Source organism: Microcaecilia unicolor, chromosome 7 (assembly GCF_901765095.1).
Source record: "Microcaecilia unicolor chromosome 7, aMicUni1.1, whole genome shotgun sequence".
Taxonomy (NCBI): Eukaryota; Metazoa; Chordata; class Amphibia; order Gymnophiona; family Siphonopidae; genus Microcaecilia; species Microcaecilia unicolor.
Genome location: NC_044037.1, coordinates 25,050,761 through 25,078,027, shown reverse-complemented (window position 1 = coordinate 25,078,027; position 27,267 = coordinate 25,050,761). Strand labels below are relative to the sequence as shown.

At 44.6% G+C, this 27,267-nt stretch overlaps 1 protein-coding gene across 1 annotated transcript in view; it reads left to right on the top strand.

The window, feature by feature from the left end:
- The first annotated feature begins 3,093 nt into the window (after window positions 1-3,093).
- The window catches only part of SH2D1A (SH2 domain containing 1A), a 59,159-nt gene continuing 34,985 nt past the window's right edge, over window positions 3,094-27,267 (top strand). The window contains exon 1 of the mRNA XM_030209467.1: window positions 3,094-3,299. Within this exon, the coding sequence (XP_030065327.1) occupies window positions 3,163-3,299 (137 nt within the window). The 5' untranslated portion in view covers window positions 3,094-3,162. The remainder of the gene's footprint in view (window positions 3,300-27,267) is intronic.

Genomic DNA, 27,267 nt, shown 5'->3' with positions numbered 1-27,267 from the left:
AAATGTTGGTCTTTTACTCTACTTTAGTTTACTTTAGGAGTCACTAAGATGTGTTATTCATCCTGCTTGGAAGCCTGATGCATCCAGGCGGCATCTTAAAAGGGTCCGAGTAGACCTTGTTTCCCTCTTTCCCCATTCCTTACATGGCAGCTTGATACCTAGAGGTAGTACCGTGAGACTGCTGCTAGGGGTCACCAGTGGCATTTTGAACCTGGCACTCACAGGGGCAGAACTGATTAAGAACTAACTACTCTGCCCTGGAACTGCCAAGACCACCAGAGATTAGGAGTAGGTCAGGGGGAGGGGGGCTCTACAGAGGGGTGTTTCATAGGAAGATCTTTGGGGGAGAGGTCTCTTCAGAAGAGGAGAACAAGGTCTACTGCATCCCTTTACGATGCTACTTAGGAGCACTCGGCTATGGGTTAGTGGCCTGATGCTTCCAGGCAGTAAAAGTACAAAGAATAACTCCAGCTGTATTTATTTTATTTTTGTTACATTTGTACCCCGTGTTTTCCCACTCATGGCAGGCTCAATGCAGCTTACCTGGGGTAATGGAGGGTTAAGTGACTTGCCCAGAGTCACAAGGAGCTGCCTGTGCCTGAAGTGGGAATCGAACTCAGTTCCTCAGTTCCCCAGGACCAAAGTCCACCACCCTAACCACTAGGCCACTCCTCCACTGTTCCGAGGTTCTACATGGAATGCTGCTATTCCACTAGCAACATTCCATGTAGAAGTCGGCCCTTGCAGATCACCAATGTGGCCGCGCAGGCTTCTGTTTCTGTGAGTCTGACGTCCTGCACATATGTGCAGGACGTCAGACTCACAGAAACAGAAGCCTGCACAGCTAGTGGAATAGCAACATTCCATGTAGAATCTCCAATAGTATCTATTTTATTTTTGTTACATTTGTACCCTGCGCTTTCCCACTCATGGCAGGCTCAATGTGGCTTACATGGGGCAATGGAGGGTTAAGTGACTTGCCCAGAGTCACAAGGAGCTGCCTGTGCCTGAAGTGGGAATCGAACTCAGTTCCTCAGTTCCCCAGGACCAAAGTCCACCACCCTAACCGCTAGGCCACTCCTCCACATAAAATACAGACAGAGCAGGCACTGCAACATTAATATAACACAAATACAACTATGTGCTTCCCACTGTCTGTTATTGTCCAAAATTTTCCTCCTTCCCCCCCCCCCCCCACCCAACCGACCCAACCTCTACCTCCCCCACCCGATGCCTCGCAAATATTTAACCTGTTATAGCTGACTTACTTTACAACAAATTCCAAACTAACTTCTAGATATGTACAAGAGTAATGTTATTTTATGCAAACTGTATGTCTATTAACACCCCTCGTCTACCTATCCCCCTGGTCTGATCCCCCCTCTTCAACTTCAGACCCTTGTTATATGCCTCCCTCCCTGACTCCAGCTGTATTATTTGATTTACATAATAATGAGCAGTTGCATGCTTTGCATTCATTATTAATTTCATGTGGTAACCTAAACTATTGCGCATGATGTTAATATAACACACATTATTGCCATTTAATGTAGGTTAATGAGCAAATAACATGTTTGATTACCTTAAGTAGCCACTTCCCTAATTTATTTGCCTACTCCCCAGATTCTATATAATACAACTTAAGTGGCGCGCACAAATCCGATCCTATTCTGGATTTGTGTGCACAACTTAATTGGTTAACAAGTCAATCAATGCTGATAATTGCCTAATTAACAAGCAATTATTGACACTAATGCATCCACTCTATGACCCCTCGTTACCTCTCCTCTCTCAGCTCTCCCTACATTCCTCCCCGTGAACTCCGCTCTCTGAGCAAGTCTCTCTTGTTGTCCCCCTTCTCCTCCACCGCTAACTCCAGACTTCGTTCCTTTTATGTTGCTGCACCTTATGCCTGGAATCGTCTTCCCGAGCCCATACGTCTAGCTCCATCTCTACCTGTTTTTAAGTCTAAGCTGAAGGCTCACCTTTTCACTGCTGCCTTTGGCTCCTAACCCTACTCATTTGCCCTCCTCCTCCCCTGTTCCTCTTTACTCTGTGATTCCCTTGCCCGCAATGTCTTGTCTGTCTGTTTTACCTAGATTGTAAGCTCTTTGAGCAGGGACTGTCTCTCTATGTCAAATGCTCAGCACTATGTGCGTCTGGTAGCGCTATATAAATGCTATTAGTAGTAGTAATTGGCATTCATTAAAATTTACATGCAGAACTGTCTAAGCATATTCTATAACATGAGCTGCGTAAATTGTAAGTCGCCTAGTTGAAAAGTGGGTGTGGCCACGGGCAGGGCGTGGGCATTTCTAAAATCTAAGCGCGTCATTATAGAATACGCCCAGTCCGCGCCTAATTTAAGCACCAGCATTTACACCAAGCTTTTAGTCATGCAGACGGGCGCTCAGCGTATTCTATAAACCGCATGCATAAGTGTATTTTGTTTCAGCGCTGACTTTTTAGGCCGTGATATATAGATTCTCGTCCCTACTGCTTAAAATCAGCAGCAAATACCTATCTTTTTTTCACGGCCTTAAATCTGCCCTTGTTGCAACCCTCTTTCTAGGCTCCTAAGTTTAGGTGCTTAGTGAAACCAAAAGCATAAATTTAGGAACACTCAGCCCTTCCAAATGAAAGCCTAACTCTCAGTTGTGAGCCTAAACCCTTTGAATAGTACAATTAGCTTCAACATTTTCTAAAGCTCAAATACAGGTCATTATTCTTTTTGACTTCATTGGACTACAATGGCACAAAATCCAGAAACAAACAGCAACCTTATCCATCTAGACGTGGAAATATTTAGTAATCGGTGTTCTGACCTTAATCCTTGCAGCGCTAGATGACAATCAAAGTTTCGTGTTCTGTTTCCTCACTGACTGCCAATACTTCAGAGAATTACACATTCATGCATTTCTACAGCTCCTACCAGTAAAGGCTGTCACATTTATGCTTTGTAAGATAGGTGTCGTGTAAAGGCTATGCATTCTTGGTGTGAAGCAGTTCCTGTTTGCTCCTCTGTGTGAGATATCCTGTTAAATCAGCCTGTTTTGATTTTATGTGCAGCTTCTCTCCTGAGCTATTCTCAGTTTGAGGGCTCCAGCCTTGAGTCATCCTGGCTTTGGCCCAGCGTGCAACATTGGGTTGTTCTGTTTAGAAATGGAGTCCATATCAGTTTACCATGGGAAGGTCAGCCGGGAAGCTGTGGAGAAGGTATTGACAGATGCAGGGAAGGATGGCAGCTATTTACTTCGAGACAGCGAGAGTATCCCAGGAGTCTACTGCCTGTGTGTGCTGTAAGTATACAGGTCAGATCCTGGGACTGCCACTTACATTGACTTAAACCGTGTTAAATTTCATGATTAAACTTAAGCTTTCCTAGCAACGGGCACAACCGTTCTGATGATATCTTCCAGAAGCAGGAAGTTTACATGCAATTTCTCAGCCTGGCTGTTCACCACAGGCAACATGATCAGTTTTTTTTTTAGAGAGAGACTGATCAGATTTCACAGCTGAGATGGATTGGTTGTGATGTTAATGTGGCAGAAAAGTGCACTATATGAATTGATGATTGGGAAGTTCGTTTAGAATTAGAGTTTTGGCGTGCACAGCTGGAAGGTCTAGGAGGTACATAAGTACATAAGTATTGCCATACTGGGAAAGACCAAAGGTCCATCAAGCCCAGCATCCTGTTTCCAACAGTGGCCAATCCAGATCACATATACCTGGCAAGATCCCCAAAAAGTACAAAACATTTTATACTGCTTATCCCAGAAATAGTGGATTTTCCCCAAGTCCATTTAATAATGGTCTATGGACTTTTCCTTTAGGAAGCTGTCCAAACCTTTTTAAAACTCCGCTAAGCTAACCGCCTTTACCACATTCTCTGGCAACGAATTCCAGAGTTTAATTACACATTGAGTGAAGAAACATTTTCTCCGATTCGTTTTAAATTTACTACATTGTAGCTTCATCGCATGCCCCCTAGTCCTAGTATTTTTGGAAAGCGTAAACAGACGCTTCACATCTGCCCGTTAAACTCCACTCATTATTTTATAGACCTCTATCATATCTCCCCTCAGCCGCCTTTTCTCCAAGCTGAAAGGCCCTGACCACTTCAGCCTTTCCCATCTCCTTTATAATTTTTGTCGTCCTTCTCTGTACCTCTTCTAATTCCATTATATCTTTTTTGAGATGCGGCGACCAGAATTGCACACAGTATTCAAGATGCGGTCGCACCATTATAACATCCTCATTTTTATTTTCCATTCCTTTCCTAATAATACCTAACATTCTATTTGCTTTCTTTGCTACTGCTGCACACTGAGCAGAGGGGTTCATTGTATCATCAGCGATGACTCCTAGATCCTTTTCCTGATCGGTGACTCCTAATGTGGAACCTTGCATCACTTAACTATAGTTCAGGTTCCTCTTTCCCACATGCATCACTTTGCACTTGCTCACATTAAACGTCATCTGCCATTTGGCTGCCCAGTCTCAAAAGGTCCTCTTGTAATTTTTCAACTTTGAATAACTTTGTGTCATCAGCAAGTTTAATTACCTCACTAGTTACTCCCATGTCTAGATCATTTATAAATATATTAAGCAGCAATCCCAGCACAGACCCCTGGGGAACCCCACTATCTACCCTTCTCCGCTGGAAATACTGGCCATTTAACCCTACTCTGTTTTCTATATTTTAACCAGTTTTTAATCCACAATAGAACACTACCTCCTATCCCATGACTCTCCAAATTCCTCTAGAGTCTTTCATGAGGTACTTTGTCAAATGCCCTTTGAAAATCCAGATATACAATATTGACCGGCTCACCTTTATTCACGCTTGTTCACCCTCTTCAAAGAAATGTAGTAGATTGGTGAGGTAAGATTTCTCTTCACTAAATCCATGTTGGCTTTGTCTCATTAATCTGTGTTTACGTATATGCTCAGTAATTTTGTTCTTTATAATGGTCTCTGAAATTTTGCCCAGCACTGACGTCAGGCTCTCCGGTCTGTAATTTCCCAGATCACCTCTGGACCCCTTTTTAAAAATCGGCGTTACATTGGTCACTTTCCAATCTTCCCCTTGGGTGAACAAAGAGCGTAAGTTTGGTACACGTGCAATGTTCGTCTAGCTACACATTTTCTGGGAAGTTGCTTCAACAAGGCCAGTAGCATGCAGCTATGTTTTCAATAATGCTGCAAGCACATGTTAACGTGCAGCTCTTGAACAACAAATTCTGACAGTACGAACAGAATAAAACCTGTCGGTTCAGGGATATGACTTTAAACCTCAGGGAAGTGTTGATGCTTTCTTTCTAACCCACTTTTCATTTTTGTATTGCCTGTGGTACTCTATATGCAGTTGAGTCTCCATCTTGAATATATGCCAAACACAGGGCACTATTTACTAATTAATGTCTGTTAACAAATTAACTTGCATTAACGTGAGTTAGGTGCATAGATGGTAAAGGGTGTAGGGTCATGGATTTGATATACCGCCTTTCTGTGGTTTACATATATTATTTACAGTACTTTTTCTGTCCCTATTGGGCTCACAATCTAAGACGGTTCTAGATCAGTTCCCACCTAGGACAATTCCCACTGAACCAATTCCCACCACACCAGGAAGGACAATTCCCACCCATAACCCAAAAAATACAAAACACACAAGGCAAGTAATCTACTACTACTTAACACTTCTAAAGCGCTACTAGGGTTACGCAGCGCTGTACAGTTTAACAAAGAAGGACAGTCCCTGCTCAAAGGAGCTTACAATCTAATGGACAAAATTTGCGGTCAATCAAATTGGGGCAGTCTAGATTTTCTGAATAGAGGTAAAATGGTTAGGTGCCGAAGGCAAATTTGAAGAGAATAATTGAGCTTATGTTATTCAGGGACCTTTCCACTAAAGGGGTCCTTTTACTAAGGTGCACTGAAAAATAGCTTGCTGTAGTGTAGGTGCGGGTTTTGGGCGCTCGCAGAATCGTTTTCAAGCACATCTGTAAAAAATGCCTTTTTAAAATATTTGCCGAAAACAGACGTGTGGCAAAATCAAAATTGCTGCGCGCCCATTTTGGGCTCGCGACCTTACCACCAGCCATTGACCTAGCGGTAAAGTCTCATGCGGTAACTGGGTGGTAATGACCTACGCATGCAATTTCCATTTGGCGTGCGTCCGATACGCATGTCCGAAAATAAAAATGATTTTTTTCGGCCATGCGTATCGGACATGCACCAAAAATGAAATTACCGCAAGAGCCATATGGTAGCTGGGCAGTAACTCCATTTTGACGTACGTTGGGCGCTCATGGAACCTTACGTGGCTTAGTAAAAGGGCCGCAAAGTGCATTACGTTTTGGGCTTAATGTGCTATAATGCAGAATTTGAATGCACAGCAACAGGACCGCCGAGAGGGAGGGACAGGGGGGACAAAATTCCCTGGGCCCAGGCCTCTGGGGGGGGGGGGGGCCCGGTGGCGCTGCCACCGCAGTCCGGCCCGCCCGCCCTCCATCGCTCCCTGGCATTGAATTTAAGCGCCTCACCTTCGAAAGCGCAGCAAGCAGCGGCAGACCACTCCTTCCTTCCGTGTCCCGCCCTCACCTGATGTAACTTCTGCGAGGGCGGGACACGGAAGGAAGGAGTGGTCTGCCGCTGCTTGCTGCGCTTTCGAAGGTGAGGCGCTTAAGGTCAGTGCAGAGGGCCTGGGGGTGGAGAAAGGGCCCGGCAACCTCAGGTGGGAGGCCCCGGGGGGCGGCCTTGTCCCGGGCCTGGCCCTGTACAGCAAGCCCAAAACTAGCACATCAAGAAGTGGCATTCTCAGTATTTTGTATTGCCGGTCATGAGTTAGCATTCAGATTAAACCTAGAACTAGAGGACATGAATTGATGTTGCAGGGGGGGCCGACTCAGGAATAATATCATGAAATAACTTTTCACGGTGAGGGTGGTAGATATCTGGAATTCCCTGCTGCAGGAGGTGGTGGAGATGAAAACCGAAACGCGTGGGATAAACACAAAGGAATCCTGTATAGAAGGCATGAAACCAAACAAGATTGGCGGTTATTAGATTGCAACACCAGTAATTTGGAAACAAAGCCCGTTCTGGGCAGACTTCTATGGTCTATGCCCTGAAAATGGCAAGGACAAATCAAGATCAAGTATACATATGTAGTAACACATCATACCTTATGTTATGAATTTATGTTGTTGGGCAGACTGTATGGGCCATACAGCTCTTTATCTGCCGTCATCTACTATGTTACTTTGCTAAACCGTGGTACCCGCTCCACGTTAATGCAGAAGAACTTAGTGCTAGCTGGCTAATGCTTCCACTCCTGCTTTCGGCCCATGTCACGCCCCTTGGCAGAAAAAGTTTGAAAGATTCGTTGACACACATTTTACTGCACGGAAATAGGTAAAGTACCATAAAAGCCCTTAACACGGTTGCACAGTAGCCTGTTTCTGCACATTGACCCCAGATTCTATAAAGGTCACCCAAATCTGGGTGCAATCCTGAGATGTGCATGCAACTTAAATGGTTAGCGAGCTAATTAACAGCAATAATTGGGCGCTAACAATCAATTATTGATCATTGGCACCAAATAAGATTTGCGTACGTATCTGAGTGCTCGCTATTCTATTAGGCGGTGTGCTTAACTCCCATAGAACGTAGTTCGAAAGGTTGCGTGACTATGGGAGGAGCATGGGCATGTGAGGGGCATTCTGAAAATTTGCACATGTAGTTGTAGAATACTGGGTCAGTGCGCCTAACTTGGGTGCCAACATTTACACCAGGGTTCAGAGGTCATAATTCTGGTGTCCACAGTTAGGTGCAAGATCCAAACGTAAGCATTTTTGGCTCTTCCTGACTTATTTCACGCCTGCTTGACAGCTACTAGGGATTGTGCAATTTTTTGGCACACGCCAGTTCTTTTGAACCGGTTCATAAGTACATAAGTAATGCCATACTGGGAAAAGACCAAAGGCCCATCAAGCCCAGCATCCTGTCCCCGACAGTGGCCAATCCAGGCCAAGGGCACCTGGCAAGCTTCCCAAACGTACAAACATTCTATATATGTTATTCTCGAAATTGTGGATTGTTCCCAAGTCCATTTAGTAGCGGTCTATGGACTTGTCCTTTAGGAAACCGTCCAAACCCTTTTTAAACTCTGTCAAGCTAACCGCCTTCACCACGTTCTCCAGCAACGAATTCCAGAGTTTAATTACGCGTTGGGTGAAGAAAAAGTTTCTCCTATTTGTTTTAAATGTACTACACTGTAGTTTCATCGCATGCCCCCTAGTCCCTCTATTTTTGGAAAGCGTGAAAGCGTGAACAGACGCTTCACATCCCTTTAGAGGTGAGATGAAGAGTCTTTTTCAAAAGATTAAGATGAAGTTAAAAACATATTTTGTTTTCAAGAGGTCTTTGCACTGGGGAGCTGATCTGGGGTGGCGGCATAGGGATGTCTGTGGAGACACTAAGGTTGTGAGTTTTTATAATTATTGTTTTTAATTGTGTGCATGGAATTTGAGCGAGTCTTTCCTATTTGTGATTTGGCTTTCTTTTCCATATTTTATATTTTTGAGTATGTAAAGCACCCTGACTTTTTTTTTAGAAGGATGGGATATCAAAAGGCATATTTTCAAAGCACTTAGACTTACAATGTGACATAGAGGCATATTTTCAAAGCATTTAGACTTTTAAAAAAATGACAAAGAGGTGTATCTTCAAAGCACTTAGACTTACAAAGTTGCATTGTAAGCTATGGAACTTTATAAGTCTAATGGTCTCTTTTATCAAGCCAGGCTAGCAGTTTCTGCACAGCGATGCTGACGAAGCTGGGCTTTGTCAGCATTACTGCACCGGAGATTGCTAGTGTGGTTTGATAAAAGAGGGCCTAAGTGCTTTAAACTATTAACGTAGAAACATGACGGCAGATAAAGGCCATATGACCAATCCAGTCTGCCCATCCTCTGTAACCCCTAACTCTTCCTTTTCCTAAATGATCCCACATGCTTATCCCATGCCTTTTTAAATTCTGACACAGTCCTTGACTCCACAACCTCCACCGGGAGGCCATTCCACGCCTCCACCACCCTGTTGGGAGAATCTTTGAGTAATTTTGTAGATTTGTATTTTCAATGGAAGAGGGTATTTAGCTCGGTTTGTGTGAAGAAGTTTTTTAATCTCTATTATCACAAGAACAATTTACAAGATAAGGGATTATTTTTGTTCTTTATTCAGTTTCTCTGATTATTTTAAGGATTGATGATTATACCTTGGGGTTCAGTTATTTCCTGTGATCTTACACTGATATCCCCTCACATATGATGGTCCATATTTTCATTTAAATGGGCTTTTGTTTTTGATTTTGTAATTGTGAGGTGGAGTGGTATTTTAGATACATAAAAATTGAAGTGGGAAGAAAATTTTCACAATGCGTAGTCAAACTCAGCCTACAGCATGCAATAGTATATCAACTTAGTAATAATGGAGTCAGTATTTAGTGAGGTTTCCTACCTGGATAAGTCCCAATAGAAACATAGAAACATGACAGTAGAATCATGACAGCAGATAAAGGCCATATGACCCATCTAGTCTGCCCATCCTCTGTAACCCCTAACTCTTCCTGTTCCTAAGCAATCCCACATGCTTATCCCATGCCCTTTTAAATTCTGGAACAGTCCTCGACTCCACCACCTCCACCGGGAGGCCATTCCATGCCTCCACCACCCTTTCTGTGAAATAGTACTTCCTTAGGTTACTCCTAAGCCTATTCCCTCTTAACTTTGTCATATGCCCCCTCATTCCAGAGCTCTCCTTCATTTGAAAAAGGCTCTCTTCCTGTACATAAATGCCCTTTAGATATTTAAACATTTCTATCATGTCGCCTCTCTCCCTCCTCTCTTCCAGCGTATAGTGTGTGAACCCTTTACAGAATAGCACATAGCACTGATTTTTTCCAGCGTCTAATTTGGTGCGCCGTGTATAGAATCCAGTCCTAAGTGCTTAACGCCTTTTGGTAAAAGGGGCCCTTAACCTGTGTTAAATCACATTAACCATGTTAACATGTCTTAATGTGCCCTAACCTGTTAATATATGTTAGTAAATAGAGCCTATTAGATTGTGCCGTTCCATACATATATTGTCTATAATATTGCCAAAATGCATACAACTGTTGTTGATTTCCAGTAGGGTTTAATTATATTATGCAAGTTTATTAACAAACATTTTAGAAATGGCATGTCATGGAATTACTAGGGATTTTTCTTTCAGTACTTAATGAAGAAAACTTATGACCTATCTTTTTAACGCCACTTGAAGTGATCAAGTCGACCCTCGTTAATAAAGACAGCCTTTACTTTGCTCATCATTCTCACAGCATTCAGCCTGTTAATCTCTTTTTTTTCTCCATAACTTGCCTTCATATTGCATCACTGGGCAATGTTGTAAACCGAGCATACCACGTTGACTTGCTAGAGGACCGTGCAATGCAGTACAGTATTGAAAGACCAAACGAATCTCAAAGAATTGGAGAGGTTAAAGTAAAACACACTCTTATTAAAATTGGACAATTTTTTTGTTAAGCATCTTTATTGTCATTATGATAAAGAACAATTGCTAAGTTGATAACTAAAAGCATGGAGGGGCATTTTCGATATGATGTTCAAATAGTGAAATAAAAAAAGAGGGAGAGCGACCAAGGATACCAAAGACTGGAAGATGTATGTAGATAAAGGAGTTTATTGAAGCATGGAGACTCGACACAACGTTGTGTTTCGGCCGTTAGGCCTGCATCAGGAGTCTCTTCCGCTTCTGAAACGTGATGGTGAATAATCTTCAGAGTAGCAAAATAGTCTTTATAAAGACTGTTGTAAAAGTAGATGCTTAGGTCTGAATGGACTTCTGCACGCACTGCAAAGTATTTGTATATTTTGCTACTCTGAAGATTATTCACCATCACGTTTCAGAAGCATTCTGTGGAAGAGACTCCTGATGCAGGCATAACGGCCGAAACACAACATAGTGTCGAGTCTCCATGCTTCAATAAACTCCTTTATCTACATACATCTTCCAGTCTTTGGTATCCTTGGTCGCTCTACCACTTTTTTTTGTTGTACTGTTGTATTTACCGTGGGGCGCTCTGAGTTCTCCGTCTCTCGGCGGATTTCTTCTCAAATGGTGAAATAAACATTTACTGGAAAACATTTAAAAACACAAGTCCATAATGGAAGAAATAAATAAACGTGTTATGATATTCGAAAATACACACACAAATATCATAGATGTTCTGAGATAAACATCTCCGCCAATCTGAAATACACGTGCAATGGCGGTGCTGGTCCCCAAGTTGAGAAAAAGTCCATGGCAACAGCAGCACATTCCCTCCATATGCAAAACATTCACATATACCTCCTGCACATGGAAAAACGTTCCTCAGTGTGGCCAGTCATGTTTTTTTTTTGGAGGGAGCCTAATTTCAGGGTACCAGAGACAGAGCTCCTGGTCCTCCTGTCCTCCGGCACAGGAGAGAAAGTTTCAAGCACCTCCACTACCTGCCACCCCACAATGTCTCCATGAGGTCATGGAGATCCATTACAGGCATCCTGGAAAGGTGAGTGCGAAGCAGTGTCCCCCAGGATCACAGCACCACTCATCTAAGTACATAAGTAATGCCACACTGGGAAAAGACCAAGGATCCATCAAGCCCAGCATCCTGTCTTCGACAGCGGCCAATCCAGGCCAAGGGCACCTGGCAAGCTTCCCAAACGTACAAACATTCTATAGATGTTATTCCTGGAATTGTGGCTTTTTCCCAAGTCCATTTAGTAGCGGTTTATGGACTTGCCCTTTAGGAAACCGTCTAACCCCTTTTTAAACTCTGCTAAGCTAACTGCCTTCACCACGTTCTCCGGCAACGAATTCCAGAGTTTAATTATGCGTTGGGTGAAGAAAAAGTTTCTCCGATGCAAACACCATACATTGGCAGGGCACATACAATGAGGTCCCTTTGTTGAAATACATGTTATGTTGTTTTTTTCTTATGAAAATCAATAAAATTGGTGAAATCAGAATGCCCAGAATATCCAGTGCCAAGTAATTATGGGGCCCCCTCCACTAACCATTCAATGCTGAAATGAGGGGCTGCACTTACCAGGACTCCCGTCCCACCATTCCAGTGCCAGCACCCTGCCCCACACCTACATACTGATGGGACTGTTGGCAGCAGCTCACTAAAGTACAAAGGCTCACCTGCTTTACCCCACTGCCAATCTCCATTTCCCAGCAACAGTGCGTATGCTCTACAGAAAAGCCACCATGCCATCCTCTGTCCCCATGGCCACTTCAGCTACACAGCACCCATGCTTGTGTATTGCATACACACACACCCAGCAACCCCTCCCCCCTCAAATCTGGCTGTAGCCATCTGTGTGAGGAGGAAGGCACAATATGTTCACAAACATTTCTGTATTGACACCAAGAAGGCCCATTACCTGAACCCCGTCTGCACCAACTTCAGTGATGTTCCTTAGTCAGCTGGCACCTGGGGCAGATCCCACTGTGCACCCCCCCCCCCCCGGCGCATCACCTCAAGACAACCCCCCCCCCCCCCCGGCCCCGGGTGCATTGCCTTTTAGCTTCTGGAGTGCTGAGAGCAGCTGCGCAGCTGTAGACTCCGCTGGTTCCCTGCTCCCTCTGCCCCGGAACAGGAAGTAACATCAGAGGGAGCAGGGAACCGGCGGAGCCAACAGCCTCGTGGCTGCTCCTTACACCCCCCTGCAGCGTGCTTCCAGGGCGCACCACCCCCACCGCCCCACCCTTGGTACGTTGCTGACCAACTTGTGTTTTGTAGATGATTCAGCATCCACAGGCACCTTTTTGAGGCTTGGTGGCAAGAAGAAATGGAGCAAGTAAAGTCACCCAAGTGCTCGTCAGGGATGCCCTTATTTTTTCCCTTATCGGCCGAGGACGCCCATGTGTTAGGCACGCCCCAGTCCCGCCTTCGCTACGCTTCCGACATGCCCCCGTGAACTTTGGTCGTCCCCGTGATGGAAAGCAGTCGAGGGCGCCCAAAATCAGCTTTCGATTATGCAGATTTGGGCAACCCTGGGAGAAGGACGCCCATCTCCCGATTTGTGTCAAAAGATGGGCGCTCTTCTCTTTCGAAAATAAGCCTGAATATACCTAAGAACATATTGTGCAATGTATAATGTAATGACAGTTTTATAATATAACCCTTCCCCATCCTCCCCGCTCCCCCCCCCACCAACCATCCCGCCTGTTAAAGCAGAAAAGAGCTCCTCTGTTCAGTCCTTTGAGGACCTCTGTTCTCCACCAGTCTTTCCATTCTCACAGATGCAGAGTATTCAGAAACCCTGAGTGAACTCACATAGTTAAAGTGTTTAGATATTGAGTCCAAATTTTAATAACTTTTTCTTTGCTTTTCTGCCTTTACCATTCACTAACAGTCTCTCAATTTGCAACATCTCATGCATCTTTTTTCGCCAGTGCAGTAATATAGGTGGAGAATTCTGTGTCCCTTGAAGCATAAGGCACCTTTTAACAATCAAACAAGTTTAAAGCAAAAATAATATAGAAACTTGGACTCCCTTAACAATGTCCTTCATTATATCTAATAGACTTCATTGTGGGGTCGTGTCACACACTCGGTTATGCATATCACTCAAATCTCTACTATAATAAAAGGCACCTTCAACGTTCTGAAGCTGACTCCTTGGCTTCACTGAAGTGAAGGGTTCGTAAGGATCGTTAGGTTCGTCGCTCTGTAACCATCTCTCTCTGCCCCGCCCTCGCGCCTCTGACAGGTCCGACGTCATCACGTTTTGACGTCCGCGACGTCATCACATTTTGACATCGAGAGCGGCGGACCTATTAGAGGCGCCAGAGCAGGGCAGAGAGAGATGGTTACAGAGCGACAAACCTAATGATCCTTACGAACCCTTCACTTCAGTGAAGCCACGGAGTCAGCTTCACAACGTTGCAGGTGGGTGGCTGGAGGCGAGGGGGGGGGGGAAAGAGAGGGGGCAACTACCCTGGAACTGGGTGGGTGGGTGGGAGGGGGGACCGGATCCTGGAACTTGGAGGGGGGCCAGGCTGACCCTGAAACTGGGAGGGAGGGGGAGGGGGAAACGACCCTGGAACTGGGTGGGTGGGAGGGAGGGCGGACCCTGGAACTTGGAGGGGGGGTGGGAGGACCCTGAAACTGGGTGGGAGGGTGCCCCTGGCACACACTCTCATTCTCACACACACACCCACTCTCGCTCTCTCTGTCACACACACTCACACATTCACTCTCTCTGTATCACACACTCACTCTCACACACACTCTGTAAAACACACACACTCTGAGGAAAACCTTGCTAGCGCCCATTTCATTTGTGTCAGAAAAGGGCCTTTTTTCCTAGTATCTCCATAATTTAAGCCAAAACTGATGAATCATCAGACACTCCGAAATGCAATGCTTATTTGAAACATCCGTATGACCACATTTGGGGCAGTTCCTATCTGTGGGTAAACCTGTTTTGTTTTGTTTTTTTGCAAAATTGGGTAGTTTTAATAAAAGTGTGTTTTACTTTATCCTCTTTGATCCATTGTTTTTCTTGGCTATTACGATCTGTTTATCATGACTGCTTCTTTTGTGTTGATACCAATCAGATTTCAATATATGAGTCTATGGCTGATGTTTTGGATTTCTAGACATTCAGAACGCTTTACACATTCAAACATTTAAATATACTTCAGATTTTAAGTTGGTAGACAGATTTTAGGTTCAGTCACGTTCAGTAGATTCCTCTTTGTATATGATGGGATAATAAGGTAGTACTAATCACCAGCTACAATCAGATGACTTTCTTAACGCTAACGTCCAGGAAATGATAGACCACACTTTACTGTGGTTATTCTTTATATGTACCGGCTTGAAACCCACATGCTTATGAATTTAAAATATGGTTTACATGGCTGTGGTAAGGCATAAAAGACTTTAAAAGTCTTTAATCACTAATTTGAAGACCACACGAATTAGGGTAGTAGCTGATGCTCTTGGCTTGTAACAGGTCAAACCTTCTCAAATCTAATAAACAAAGACAAAATACATTAACTAAACTGAGATATAATGAACTTTAGGCTTAGAGTTACTAATGTGTATTACTGGTTTTGCTTGAGTCAGTCATTGGTTTAGAAACATACACATGGAAATAGCTGCATATACATACACATAGATTGCATACATATCTAAATACTGATTTCAGAAAGCTGCTAGTTATATGTAGATACCTACATCATATAGAAATTTCAAGGGGGTGGGGTTTGGGTGGAACTAAAATCTACTACTACTACTTATTTCTAAAGCGCTACTAGATGTATGCAGTGCTGTACACTTGAACATGAAGAGACAGTCCCTGCTCGACACAGCTTACAATTTAATTAGGACAGACAAACAGGACAAATAAGCGATAAGAACAAAGATTCCATGCAGAATCCCAAAGAATAGCAAGATTCCGTAATCACATAGTAGCAAGATTCTGTGTGGAATCCCAAAGAGTAGCAAGATTCTGGAATCCCAAAGACTACTACTTATCATTTCTATTGCGCTAATAGACGTACGCAGCGCTGTACACTTGAACATGAAGAGACAGTCCCTGCTCGACACAGCTTACAATTTAATTAGGACAGACAAACAGGACAAATAAGCGATAAGAACAAAGATTCCATGCAGAATCCCAAAGAATAGCAAGATTCCGTAATCCCATAGTAGCAAGATTCTGTGTGGAATCCCAAAGAGTAGCAAGATTCTGGAATCCCAAAGACTACTACTTATCATTTCTATAGCGCTAATAGACGTACGCAGCGCTGTACACTTGAACATGAAGAGACAGTCCCTGCTCGACAGAGCTTACAATCTAATTAGGACAGACAAACAGGACAAACAAGAGATAAGGGAATATTAAAGTGAGGATGATAAAATAAGGGTTCTGAACAAGTGAATAAGGGTTAGGAGTTAAAAGCAGCATCAAAAAGGTGGGCTTTTAGCTTAGATTTACAAAGGGAGTACACAGGTATGGGGAAATATTGCCATGTTCGGATTTGCTTGAAGGCACATGCAAGTTTAAAAAGGTGTTCATTTTAGCCAGGGCTTTACTTGAAGGATTAAGGCCATCATTTTCCTTAATCCTATGTAGTTTATGTCTGCCCTCAAAATGAAATCACATTAAAATTGTGTCCTCACTACTTTTTTGGCAGCATCTACACATGTAGGTTTGTAAAATGGGAAAGTTATGTGTGGAAGCGTTGGCATTCACACATGGGAGTAGAGGGGAAGAGAGATGCTAGCAGAGGGGTATTGAGTAGAAGTGGGGATGCTTGAATTCTGGAGGGGAGGGGTCATCTAATGTGTTATTACTTGATGTACCTTCTTTTCGATTGATCAGACTTGGAGAATGTAGGGCAAAGATTTTTATGTGGCCGGGCCTAAATTATGGAATGAATTACCTTTTCGGGTTTGTTCTTTACGTCTATTTTGAAATTCAAAAAGATGTTAAAGACAATTCTTTTTCAGCAAAGTTTTGGAATTGAGCCTAAAATGCATAAGACATGGATCACTGGTTTATATAGAGGTGTATTTTCAAAGCACTTAAAATTACAAAGTTACATGGAGGGGCATAATGGAACAGAAACGCCTATCTCCATGGGCGTTAATCTCCGAGAACGGGTCCGTGAAGGGGCGGAGTGAACCGTATTTTCATAAAAAAATAGACGCCCATGGTTTATTCGCCAAGGTGTGAGCTGGGCGTTTTTGCTTTTCAGCGATAATGGAAAATGAAATCGCCCAGCTCAAAAACGAATAAATCCAAGGCATTTGTTCGTGGGAGGGGCCAGGATTCATAGTGCACTGGTCCCCCTCACATGCCAGGACACCAACCGGGCACCCTAGGGGGCACTTTTACAAAAACAAAAAAACAGGTAAAAGAGCTCCCAGGTGCATAGCACCCTTCCCTTGGGTGTTGAGCCCCCCAAATCCCCCTCAAAACCCACTGCCCACAAGTCTACACCATTACTATAGCCCTAAGAGGTGAAGGGGGGCACCTACATGTGGGTACAGTGGGTTTGGGGGGGTTGGACGACTAAGCATTAAGCAGCACAATTGTAACAGGTAGGGGGGGGATGGGCCTGGGTCCACCTGCCTGACGTCCACTGCACCCCCTAACAACTGCTCCAGGGACCTGCATACTGCTGCTTGGGAGGAGGGTATGACATTTGAGGGTGAAAGTAAAAAGTTGTGAAACATCATTTTTTTGTGGTGGGAGGGGGTTAGTGACCACTGGGGGAGTCAGGGGATGACCTCCCCTGACTCCCCCTGGGGGTCATCTGGTCATTTAGGGCACTTTTTGGGGCCTTATTCGTGAAAAAACAGGGTCCAGGAAAAGTGCCCTAAATTCTAGCTACAAACGCATCCATTATCGGCGAAAGGCGCCCATCTCTGTTCGCCCGATAACCACGCCCCAGTTCCGCCTTCACCACGCCTCCGACACGCCCCCGTCCACTTTGTCCGCATCCGCGACGGAGTGCAGTTGAAAGCGTCCAAAGTTCGGCTTTCGATTATACCGCTTTATTTGTTTTTGTGAGAAAGACGCCCATCTCCCGATTTAGGTCGGAACTTGGGCGTTATTCTCGTTCGATTATAAGCTGGATAGGGGCTCATTTTCAAAAGAGAAAAAGTTTAAAAAGTGGCATAAATCTGTAGTCGGATGTTTTTCTCACAAAACATCCAAATTTGGTATTTTCAAAACCAATTTTTAGACATTTTTCTATGAAGTCCATTGGATGTGCGTTCAAATCACAAGGGGGCGTGTCAGGGGCATGTTAAGGGCGGGATCTGCCATAATGGAACAAAACAAAAACATCCAGGGCTATAAGTTGGACGTTTTGGTTTAGATCTATTTTATTAAAAAATAAACCAAAAATGTGCCCTAAATGACCACTGGAGGGAATCAGGGATGACCTCCCCTTACTCCCCCAGTCATCACTAACCGCCTCCCAGCCCCCCAAGATGTGATTAAAAACATTATTTACCAGTCTCTATGCCAGCCTCAGAAGTTATACTCAGGTCCATTAAAGCAGCATGCAGGTCCCTGGGATAGTCTAGTGGTGGGTGCAGTGCACTGCAGACAGGTGGACCCAGGCCCATACCTCCCCCTACCTGTTACACTTGTGGTGGAAACTGTGAGCCCTCAAAACTCACCTTGATGCGTAAGATTCTGCATCACCTTCCTTAATACTCAAGCTACAGTACCTTCTCCATAGCTCCCGATAGGTCTTATGTCTGCCAGACATCGAAAACGAATATTGCAGTGAAATCCATTGCTCTATTTCCTTCATTAGGGAATGCCATCTGGATAATGAAGGGGGAGCAGGATCCGCCCACTGTTGCAAAATACATTTTTTGACTAACAAGATAGCTTGTAGGATAAATCTGCATTGTGTTTCGTTAAGTCCCTCGTCCTGCAACTGCCTGTCATCACACAATAAGATAGTGCTATAGGACCATTCAAACGGACGTCTCAGGATTCCCTCAACGACCGCCAAGGACCCCTGCCACACCTGCGCAAGCAATGGGCACTCTAAAAACGAGTGGATGAGGCTGCCCACAGCTACGTGGCATTTAGTACACAAGTCATCATCCCATAAGTCTAACATTTTCCCCTTCTGTCTGCTGATATACACTCTATGCAAGATTTTTTATTGTATGACCTGAAGTGCAGCATTCACTGTAATCCTAGGTGTTATCTCAAATGCTCTTTTTAACAAGTCCTGAGAAATTGTCTCACCCAGGTCCAGGCTCCAACACGTTGCCAGTCCCTCCAAATAGGTTGCTGTCCTATGATCCCCTGTTAGGTGCCCCCACTGAGAAAGACTATTGGATGAAGCAGGCAAGCTTAAAAACAGTGTCAAGTTTAGTAAAGGCCACCCGAGATCCCACCAAGCATACCACTGAATTGTAATAATCTCTAACTTGCAGAAATTGGAAAAATTGGGAATTGGAGAGGTTCCACACCCGCTTGACCTGATCAAAGGATGGCAAACTCGACCCCCCCCCCCCCAATTCCAGCAGGTGCCCAAAATATCGACAACCTTCCCTCGCCCAACGATGAAAATTGCCCTGCCCCATACCCGCCGGGAAATCCGGATTGTTTATCAAAGATAAGAATGGATAGCCCTTCCCCGCACCCCCTACTGTGATCCTCCACCATTTCCAAGCCTTACTCAAAGCCATTACAAACTTATTCCTCCCCGCAGCCAACGTGTGTATCTCATGCACCTACTTCAACAGCGAGGTCACATTATAGAGCCTAAGGCCTGGAAGACGTATACCCCCTTTGGCTCTGTCCTGAGTCAATTTAGCAAAAGCAATTTTGCTAACTTGGCCGAGAAAATAAAGGCCAAAGAGTTGGCGTTCCTGAAATACAGAAAAACTCAAGAAGAGGAACACGGAGAGGAATACCGGATGAAACTGAAAGAAGCCAAGAGAGAGAGATACGTCTGGCGAAAGCGCAAGTGGAAGAAAAAAATGGCTAGAAATGTAAGGAGGGATGACAAAAATTTCTTCAGGTATGTTAGTGAAAGGAGGAAGACTAAAAAGGGAGTTGTGAGACTGAAAGATGCTACGAACCGCTATGTAGATAATGATGAAGAAAAAGCAAATTTGCTAAATAGATACTTTTGTTCTGTTTTCACAGAAGAAAATCCTGGAGAAGGACCGCGATGGACTGGCAAAAGTACAAATGAGAATGGAGTGGATATAGCACCATTCACGGAAGAGAGTGTGTATGAACAACTTGAAAAGCTAAAGGTGGACAAAGCCGTGGGACCGGACCGGACCAGGTCCATCCCAGGATATTGAAGGAGCTCAGAGAGGTTCTGGCGGGTCCTCTTAAAGATTTGTTTAATAAATCCTTGGAGACGGGAGAGGTTCCGTGGGATTGGAGAACGGCGGTTGTGGTCCCTCTTCACAAAAGTTGTGATAGGGAAGAAGCTGAAAACTACAGGCCGGTAGCCTCACTTCGATTATTGGAAAAGTAATGGAAGCGATGCTGAAGGAAAGGATAGTAAATTTCCTGGAAGCCAATAAGTTGCAAGATCCAAGACAACATGGTTTTACCAAGGGTAAATCATGCCAAACGAATCTCATTGAATTCTTTGGGTGACTGGAGAATTGAATCAGGGACGTGCTGTAGACGTAATCTACTTAGATTTCAGCAAAGCTTTTGACACGGTTCCCCACAGGAGGCTCTTGAATAAACTAGACAGGCTGAAGATAGGACCAGACGTGGTGAACTGGATTAGGAACTGGTTGACGGACAGGTGCCAGAGGGTGGTGGTAATTGGAATTCGTTTGGGTGAGGGAAAGGTGAGCAGTGGAGTGCCTCAGGGATCGGTGCTGGGGCCGATTCTGTTCAATATATCTGTGAGTGACATTGCCGAAGTGTTAGAAGGTAAAGTTTGCCTTTTTGCGGACGATACTAAGATTTGTAACAGAATGGATACACGGGAGGGAGTGGAAAACATGAAAAAGGATCTGCGGAAGCTAGAAGAATGGTCTACGGTTTGGCAATTAAAATTATAGAGGGTGTAAGGAGTATTTTGTGCAATCTAGTCTGGAGCGAGTACTCTGGTAATAAAATGGAAAACCTCAGGTAGAAAAGAAATTAAAATTCAATGCAAAGAAATGCAAAGTGATGCACTTAGGGAATAGAAATCCACGGGAGACATATGTGTTAGGCGGTGAGAGTCGGATATGTACGGACGGGGAGAGGGATCTTGGGGTGATAGTATCTGAGGATCTGAAGGCGACGAAACAGTGCAACAAGGTGGTGGCTGTAGCTAGAAGGTTGCTAGGCTGTATAGAGAGAGGTGTGACCAGCATGAAAGCTGCCAGGTCTATGATGATCATTTTTTCATGTCTCTGTAAAATGGCTGTCCCTACTGCAAATGCTGGCAAAGGTGCAGTGAAGGGCGACTAAAATGATAGCGGGGATGGGACGACTTCCCTATGAAGAAAGACTAAGGCGGCTAGGGCTTTTCAGCTTGGAGAAGAGAGGTATATAAAATAATGAGTGGAGTGGAACAGGTGGATGTGAAGCATCTGTTCACGCTTTCCAAAAATACTAGGACTAGGGGGCATGCGATGAAACTACAGTGTAGTAAATTTAAAACAAATCGGAGAAACTTTTTCTTCACCCAACACATAATTAAACTCTGGAATTCGTTGCTGGAGAACGTGGTGAAGGCGGTTAGCTTGGCAAAGTTTAAAAAGGGGTTAGACGGTTTCCTAAAGGACAACAAGTCCATAAACCACTACTAAATGGACTTGGGGAAAATCCACAATTCTAGGAATAACATGTATAGAATGTTTTGTACGTTTGGGAAGCTTGCCAGGTGCCCTTGGCCTGGATTGGACAGGATGCTGGGCTCGATGGACCTTTGGTCTCTTCCCAGTGTGGCATTACTTATGTACTAAATGTACATGTGTATTCCTTCAGGTATTTTAGAAAACTCTCTACACTGGGAGATCCTTTTCTAAAATCTGCTGAATCGACTTGGATGAACTTCCTCTATTAAACATGCAAAAATTGTGACAAATTCTAAACAAGTTAAAAACCCGCCTGGTTTGATTTTCAGTGTCAAATATTTCACACACCTCTAACAGTAGTAACCCACACTCATGATTTCTCAAAAGAGTTGGAACTTCCACCTTGGCGCTCTTGGATGTGAAAGAAAACTAACAGTTAGTGCAGCGGCAATGACAAAAGCTAAGAATTCTACCACATTTGTCTCAAAGAGTCTAACTTTCACCAGTCTGGCAGCACCAACAAAAGACAATTGGAAACTCCTGGTAGCTGACTGATACTCTTGAAATGCTACATATGAAACTGGGTTAAGTTGTGCAGAATTCATTAAAAAAAAAAAATTAGTTCAAACAAAGTGAAAACAGGGAAAACCCCCAAGAGACCATGAACTTCTAATGTACAGTATTTCAATGCAGACCTACTTTTCATGCTTCCAAGTTGTATGTGATTATGTATGTTTAATTTATACACTGTCCCATTTATAAATATTTTAAATAAATAAATAAAATGTGTGGTGCTGTTTTACGAGCCGACTTCTACATATTAGATGTGACTACATTTAATAGAGAGAATAAATGATGTGCAGTTGGGTAATTTTCCATTTCATTTGATTAACATTGGCTTTAGTTTAGAACAAAATCACACTGCCCCTGAAGCATAGGACAGAATTCATGATCAATTACAGAAACCCATGTATTTTCAAAGCTCCTAAGGCAACATGATTTATCTGTTTAAAAAATAAGGTGCTCTTGGCTTATTCCATTAGCACAGCTGTATTTTGTTGTCCTTATGCCTACAGTTGTTTTTGAGTTGACGTTCATACCTACTTTTCTTTGGTATTCAGTTTGTTAACAAAAGACGCTGCTAACACATATTGAAGTGAACCTGCCAATAACTGACTTTTTATCTGAAGTTCTGTGAAGAGGCATGCTCTTTAGCAGAAAGTGAAGCGGGAATCTGATAACATCTTGTTTACTTTCAACACCTGAAGTCAGGATGCCAAACCACTCTCCCCGACAAAAGTCATTGCAACTTTATGGTTTTGCAAGATGAACGTGGGGAGAACCATTGCTAGGTTACCATGTTAACTATGTCTTGATGGACTCATTTTACCATTTTACCTTCCTAGATAGAAATGTTGAAACATTGCAAGTTTAAGGTGGATGATTTTGTAACAGGCCATCTACCCCCTAATTGTATAAAAAGCGCTAAAAAATGTGCATGCAAATTTGGGCACATCTCCAATTTGTGCGGACGTTTAATTGAATAATAAGCTAATCAGTTCCAATAATTGGCTTTTTAGCAAGCGATTTTTTTCCCTTTATTTATAGATTTCAAAAATATACATTCACGTAAAAATAAATGTAGGAAAATCAGGTAATACATCCACAGGAAAAATATTATCCATCCTTTACGTATTCAAGGATTCAGAAAATAACATAGTTACTTAGTCCACAACATAGTGATCAAGATACAAAGTAATGATAATAGCAAGCGATTATTGGCACTAATTAGATTCAATTAACATGTATGTGCGTAAATCTATGTGTGGGATCTGCACGAGTTGGACAAGGGGATGCAGAAATGGGAGGCTCATGGGCAGATTGAGGGGGCCCACCCCAAAATATAGGCACAGGCATTTGCAACTTGTTTAGGTGTGGTTTATAGAATACTGCTCTGCGCTTTTTTTCAGTGCCGATTTTTTACACGCCATTTATAGAAATTCCCTTCCTAATGTGCATGAAATATGTTTGTAAGCTACGCCAGTTTTCCACAGGAACAAGGCTCACCCAAGGGTATCTAATGCCCCCCCATAGTTAAACATATCCACTTCCCTTCACTACCCCCCTGCTAGCATCTCCCTTTCCCCTCTACCCCCCCCCCCCCATTGGCCAATTTCTCATCTCTACTTCCCTACCTCCCCCACAGCAAGCATCCCCCCCATCTTTCTTCACTGTTCCACCTACCACTGCCTTCCCTTAGCCCCTCTCAGGCTGCCCAGAAGATTAAAGAAGCATCAGTACCACACAGGCCCTGTAAGCATAGACTCGCGTTGAAGCCCTGCTTTGTCCCGCCCCTCTCCAACAGAAAGTCTGCCTCAGAGGGGGCCGGGACAAAGCAACCCTTTAGTGCAAGTCTGTGCTTATAGGGCCCCCCACAGTGCTGTTGTTTCTTTAATTTTCTGGTAGGTCTGGGAGGATGCAACAGTGGAAGGCCTAGCAGCAAGAGGGAAGGCTGTCACACACAACAGAGCTACGCCATTGCCTCCCCCTCCTAACCTGATGCCTAGTCCTGCTGGTGGTTGGGCTCTCCTTCCACAGGAAAGGATAAAAAACACAAGAACTGCCATGCTAGGTCAGCCAAAGGTACATCAAGCCCTGTTTCCAGCAGTGGCCAATCCAGGTCACAAGTTGCTGGCAGGATTCCCCAAAGTAGCAAAATTCCATGCTGTTTACCTCTATGCAGGGCCATGCCAAGGGTCTCTGGCGCCCCCCTGCAGACTACCAGTTGGCAGCGCCGCCGCCCCCCCCCCCGCACCTGCCTGGCTCCAAGGCGATTCCCCTCTCTCCCTGAGCCCTACCCTCCCACCCTGCCCTCCCATCTATGCTCCTCTCTCCCGTGCCCTCCCGCTCCCATGTAGGAACTGCCCGCCCTCTTCTCCCCCCCAAGATCCCTTTCCTTTTTTTTTTCTTTTAAATTTACCTTCCTCCGGCAGCGCAGCGTCAGTGAAGGAGGCGGCGCTCCCACTCCCGAAGTCTCTAGCCTTCCATTGGTTCGCTCAGTGTTCCGCCTTCTTCTGATGTCAAGGATGACGTCAGAAGAAGGCGGGACACTGAGCGAACCAATGGAAGGCTAGAGACGTCTGGACTGGGAGCGCCGCCTCCTTCACTGACGCTGCGCTGCCGGAGGAAGGTAAATTTAAAAGAAAAAAAAAAGGAAAGGGATCTTGGGGGGGAGAAGAGGGCGGGCAGTTCCTACATGGGAGCGGGAGGGGCAAGGTAAGCACGCAGCGGCGGCGCCCCCCAGAGGATGGTGCCCCCCTGCGGTGCTTACCCCGCTTACCGCATTGGCACGGCCCTGCCTCTACGGATGTATTGTTCAAGGAAAGGAAATAGTGTGGTAGCTGGGTAACAGCTTCTTGGGGGTTTTTTTTCATATGGGATGTCTTCATTGCCCAGTGAAGCACTTTAAAGCAACACCTTGGGCAAGGTCAGAGGGAAGAGGAACTCATCTCCTAACATATTTGGATGAAACTGATTAGTGGTCAGCTATAGCCCATATAGAAAATCAATGATTGCAGATAAGCTTCTTGTTTTGGGAGATTCACATGTTTCACACGTTTGGAGTTACTGAAGATTAAGGAGGAATACATAAGTGGTACATGTGACTGCCGTCAACAGTTAGGATGCTCCTTAGATTTTGAGTAACTTTGTGAAAATTTGGAAATTTTCTTCAAATTCCAGGGGACCTTTATATTATTGCTGGTAGGTGTCCCATTTACATAGAGAAATTGAAACATAATGACGGATAAAGGCCAGATGGCTCATCCTGTCTGCCCACCCACAGCATGAGAACATAAGAATAGCCATACTGGGTCAGACCAATGGTCCATCTAGCCCAGTATCCTGCTTCCACAGTGGCCAGTCCAGGTCACAAGTACCTGGCAGAAACCCAAGTAGTAGCAACATTTTATGCTACCAATCCCAGGGTAAGCTGTGGCTTCCCCCATGTCCTCCATCTCAACAACAGGCTATGGACATTTCCTCAGGAACTTGTCCAAACTTTTTTTTAAACTCAGATACACTAACTGCTGTTACTACATCCTCTGGCAAAGAGTTCCAGAGCTTAATATTTCCTCTCATTTGTTTTAAAAGTATTTTCATATAAGTTCATTGACTGTCGTCCCCTAGTCTTTGTACTTTTTGAAAGAGTAAAAAATTGATTCACTTTTACTCCACTCAGGATTTTACAGACCTCAATCATCTCTCCCTTCAGCCATCTCTTTTCCAAGCTGAAGTGCCCTAACCCAGTGCCGTAGCGAAGGCTAATGACACCCGGGGCGGGTCGCCGCTGTGCACCCCCCCGGGTGCAGCACGGCGCGACGCCCCCCTCTGCGGCGCACCCCCCCTCCGGAGCGAACCCCCCCCCGGAGCGCACACCCCCCGGACCGCATTCTTACCTGCGGGAGGGCCGATCCGCCCCGAGTGCACGTCACTCGGAGCTGCGTCGGCCCCGCTGGTTCCCTGCTCTCTCTGCCCCGGAACAGGAAGTAACCTGTTCTGGGGCAGAGGGAGCAGGGAACCAGTGGGGCCGGCACCCCCCGAGCACGTGCACCCGGGGCGGACCGCCCCTCCCGCCCCCTCCCTTCCTACGCCACTGCCCTAACCTATTTAGCCTTTCTTATAACAGAGGAGTTCCATCCCTTTTATCATATTGGTCGCTCTTCTTTGAACTAATTCCTCTATATCTTTTTTGAGATATGGTGACCAGAATTGAACTCAATACTCAAGGTGAGGTTGCACCATGGAGCGATACAGAGGCATTATATTATTCTTGGTCTTATTTACTTTCCTTTTTCTAATAATTCCTAGCATCCTGTTTGCTTTTTTGGCTGCCACTGCGCACTGGGCAGAAGATTTCAGCATTTTGTCTATGGCACCTAGATCTTTTCTTGGGTGCTGACCCCAAGGTTGACCCTAGCATCAGGTAGCTATGATTCAGATTATTCTTCCCAATGTGCATCACTTTGCATTTGTTCACATTAAATTTAATCTGCCATTTGGTTGCCCAGTCTTCCAATTTCCTAAGGTCTTCCTGCAATTTTTCACAATCTGCATGTGTCATCTGCAAATTTATAACCTCACTTATTGTTCTAATTTCCATATCATTTGTAAATATGTTAAATAGTACCAGTCCCAGTATAGAACCCTGCAGCACTCCACTATTCACCTTCCTTCATTGATAGAAATGGCCAATCAACCCTACCCTCTGTTTTCTGTCCAATATCCAGTTCCTAATCCACAGAAGACTTTCAGCCTTATTTTCGAAAGTGTTGGGCGCCCATATTTTGACCCAAATCAGGAGATGGGCGCCCATCTCGCAAAGGCGCCCAAATCGGTATAATCGAAAGCCGATTTTGGGCATCTTCAACTGCAATCTGTCGCGGAAACGGGCAAAGTTGATGGGGGCGTGTCAGAGGCGTGGTGAAGGCGGTACTGGGGCATATTTATCGGCCGAGGAGAGATGGGCGCCTTTGGCCAATAATTGAAAAAAGAAAGGCGTTTTTAGCACGAATTTGGGTCATTTTTTGGACCCTTTTTTTCCCACAAACAAGTCCCAAAAAAGTACCCTAAATGACCAGATGACCACCAGGGGGATGACCACCCCTGACTCCCCCAGTGGTCATTAACCCCCTCCCACCAAAAAAAGAGAACTTTAAAAACTTTTTTTGCCAGCCTGTATGCCAGCCTTAAATGTCATACCCAGCTCCATCACAGCAGTATGCAGGTCCCTGGAGCAGTTGTTAGTGGGTGCAGTGGACTTCAGGCGGGTGGACCCAGGCCCATCCCCCCACCTGTTACACTTGTGGTGGTAAATGGGAGCCCTCCAAACC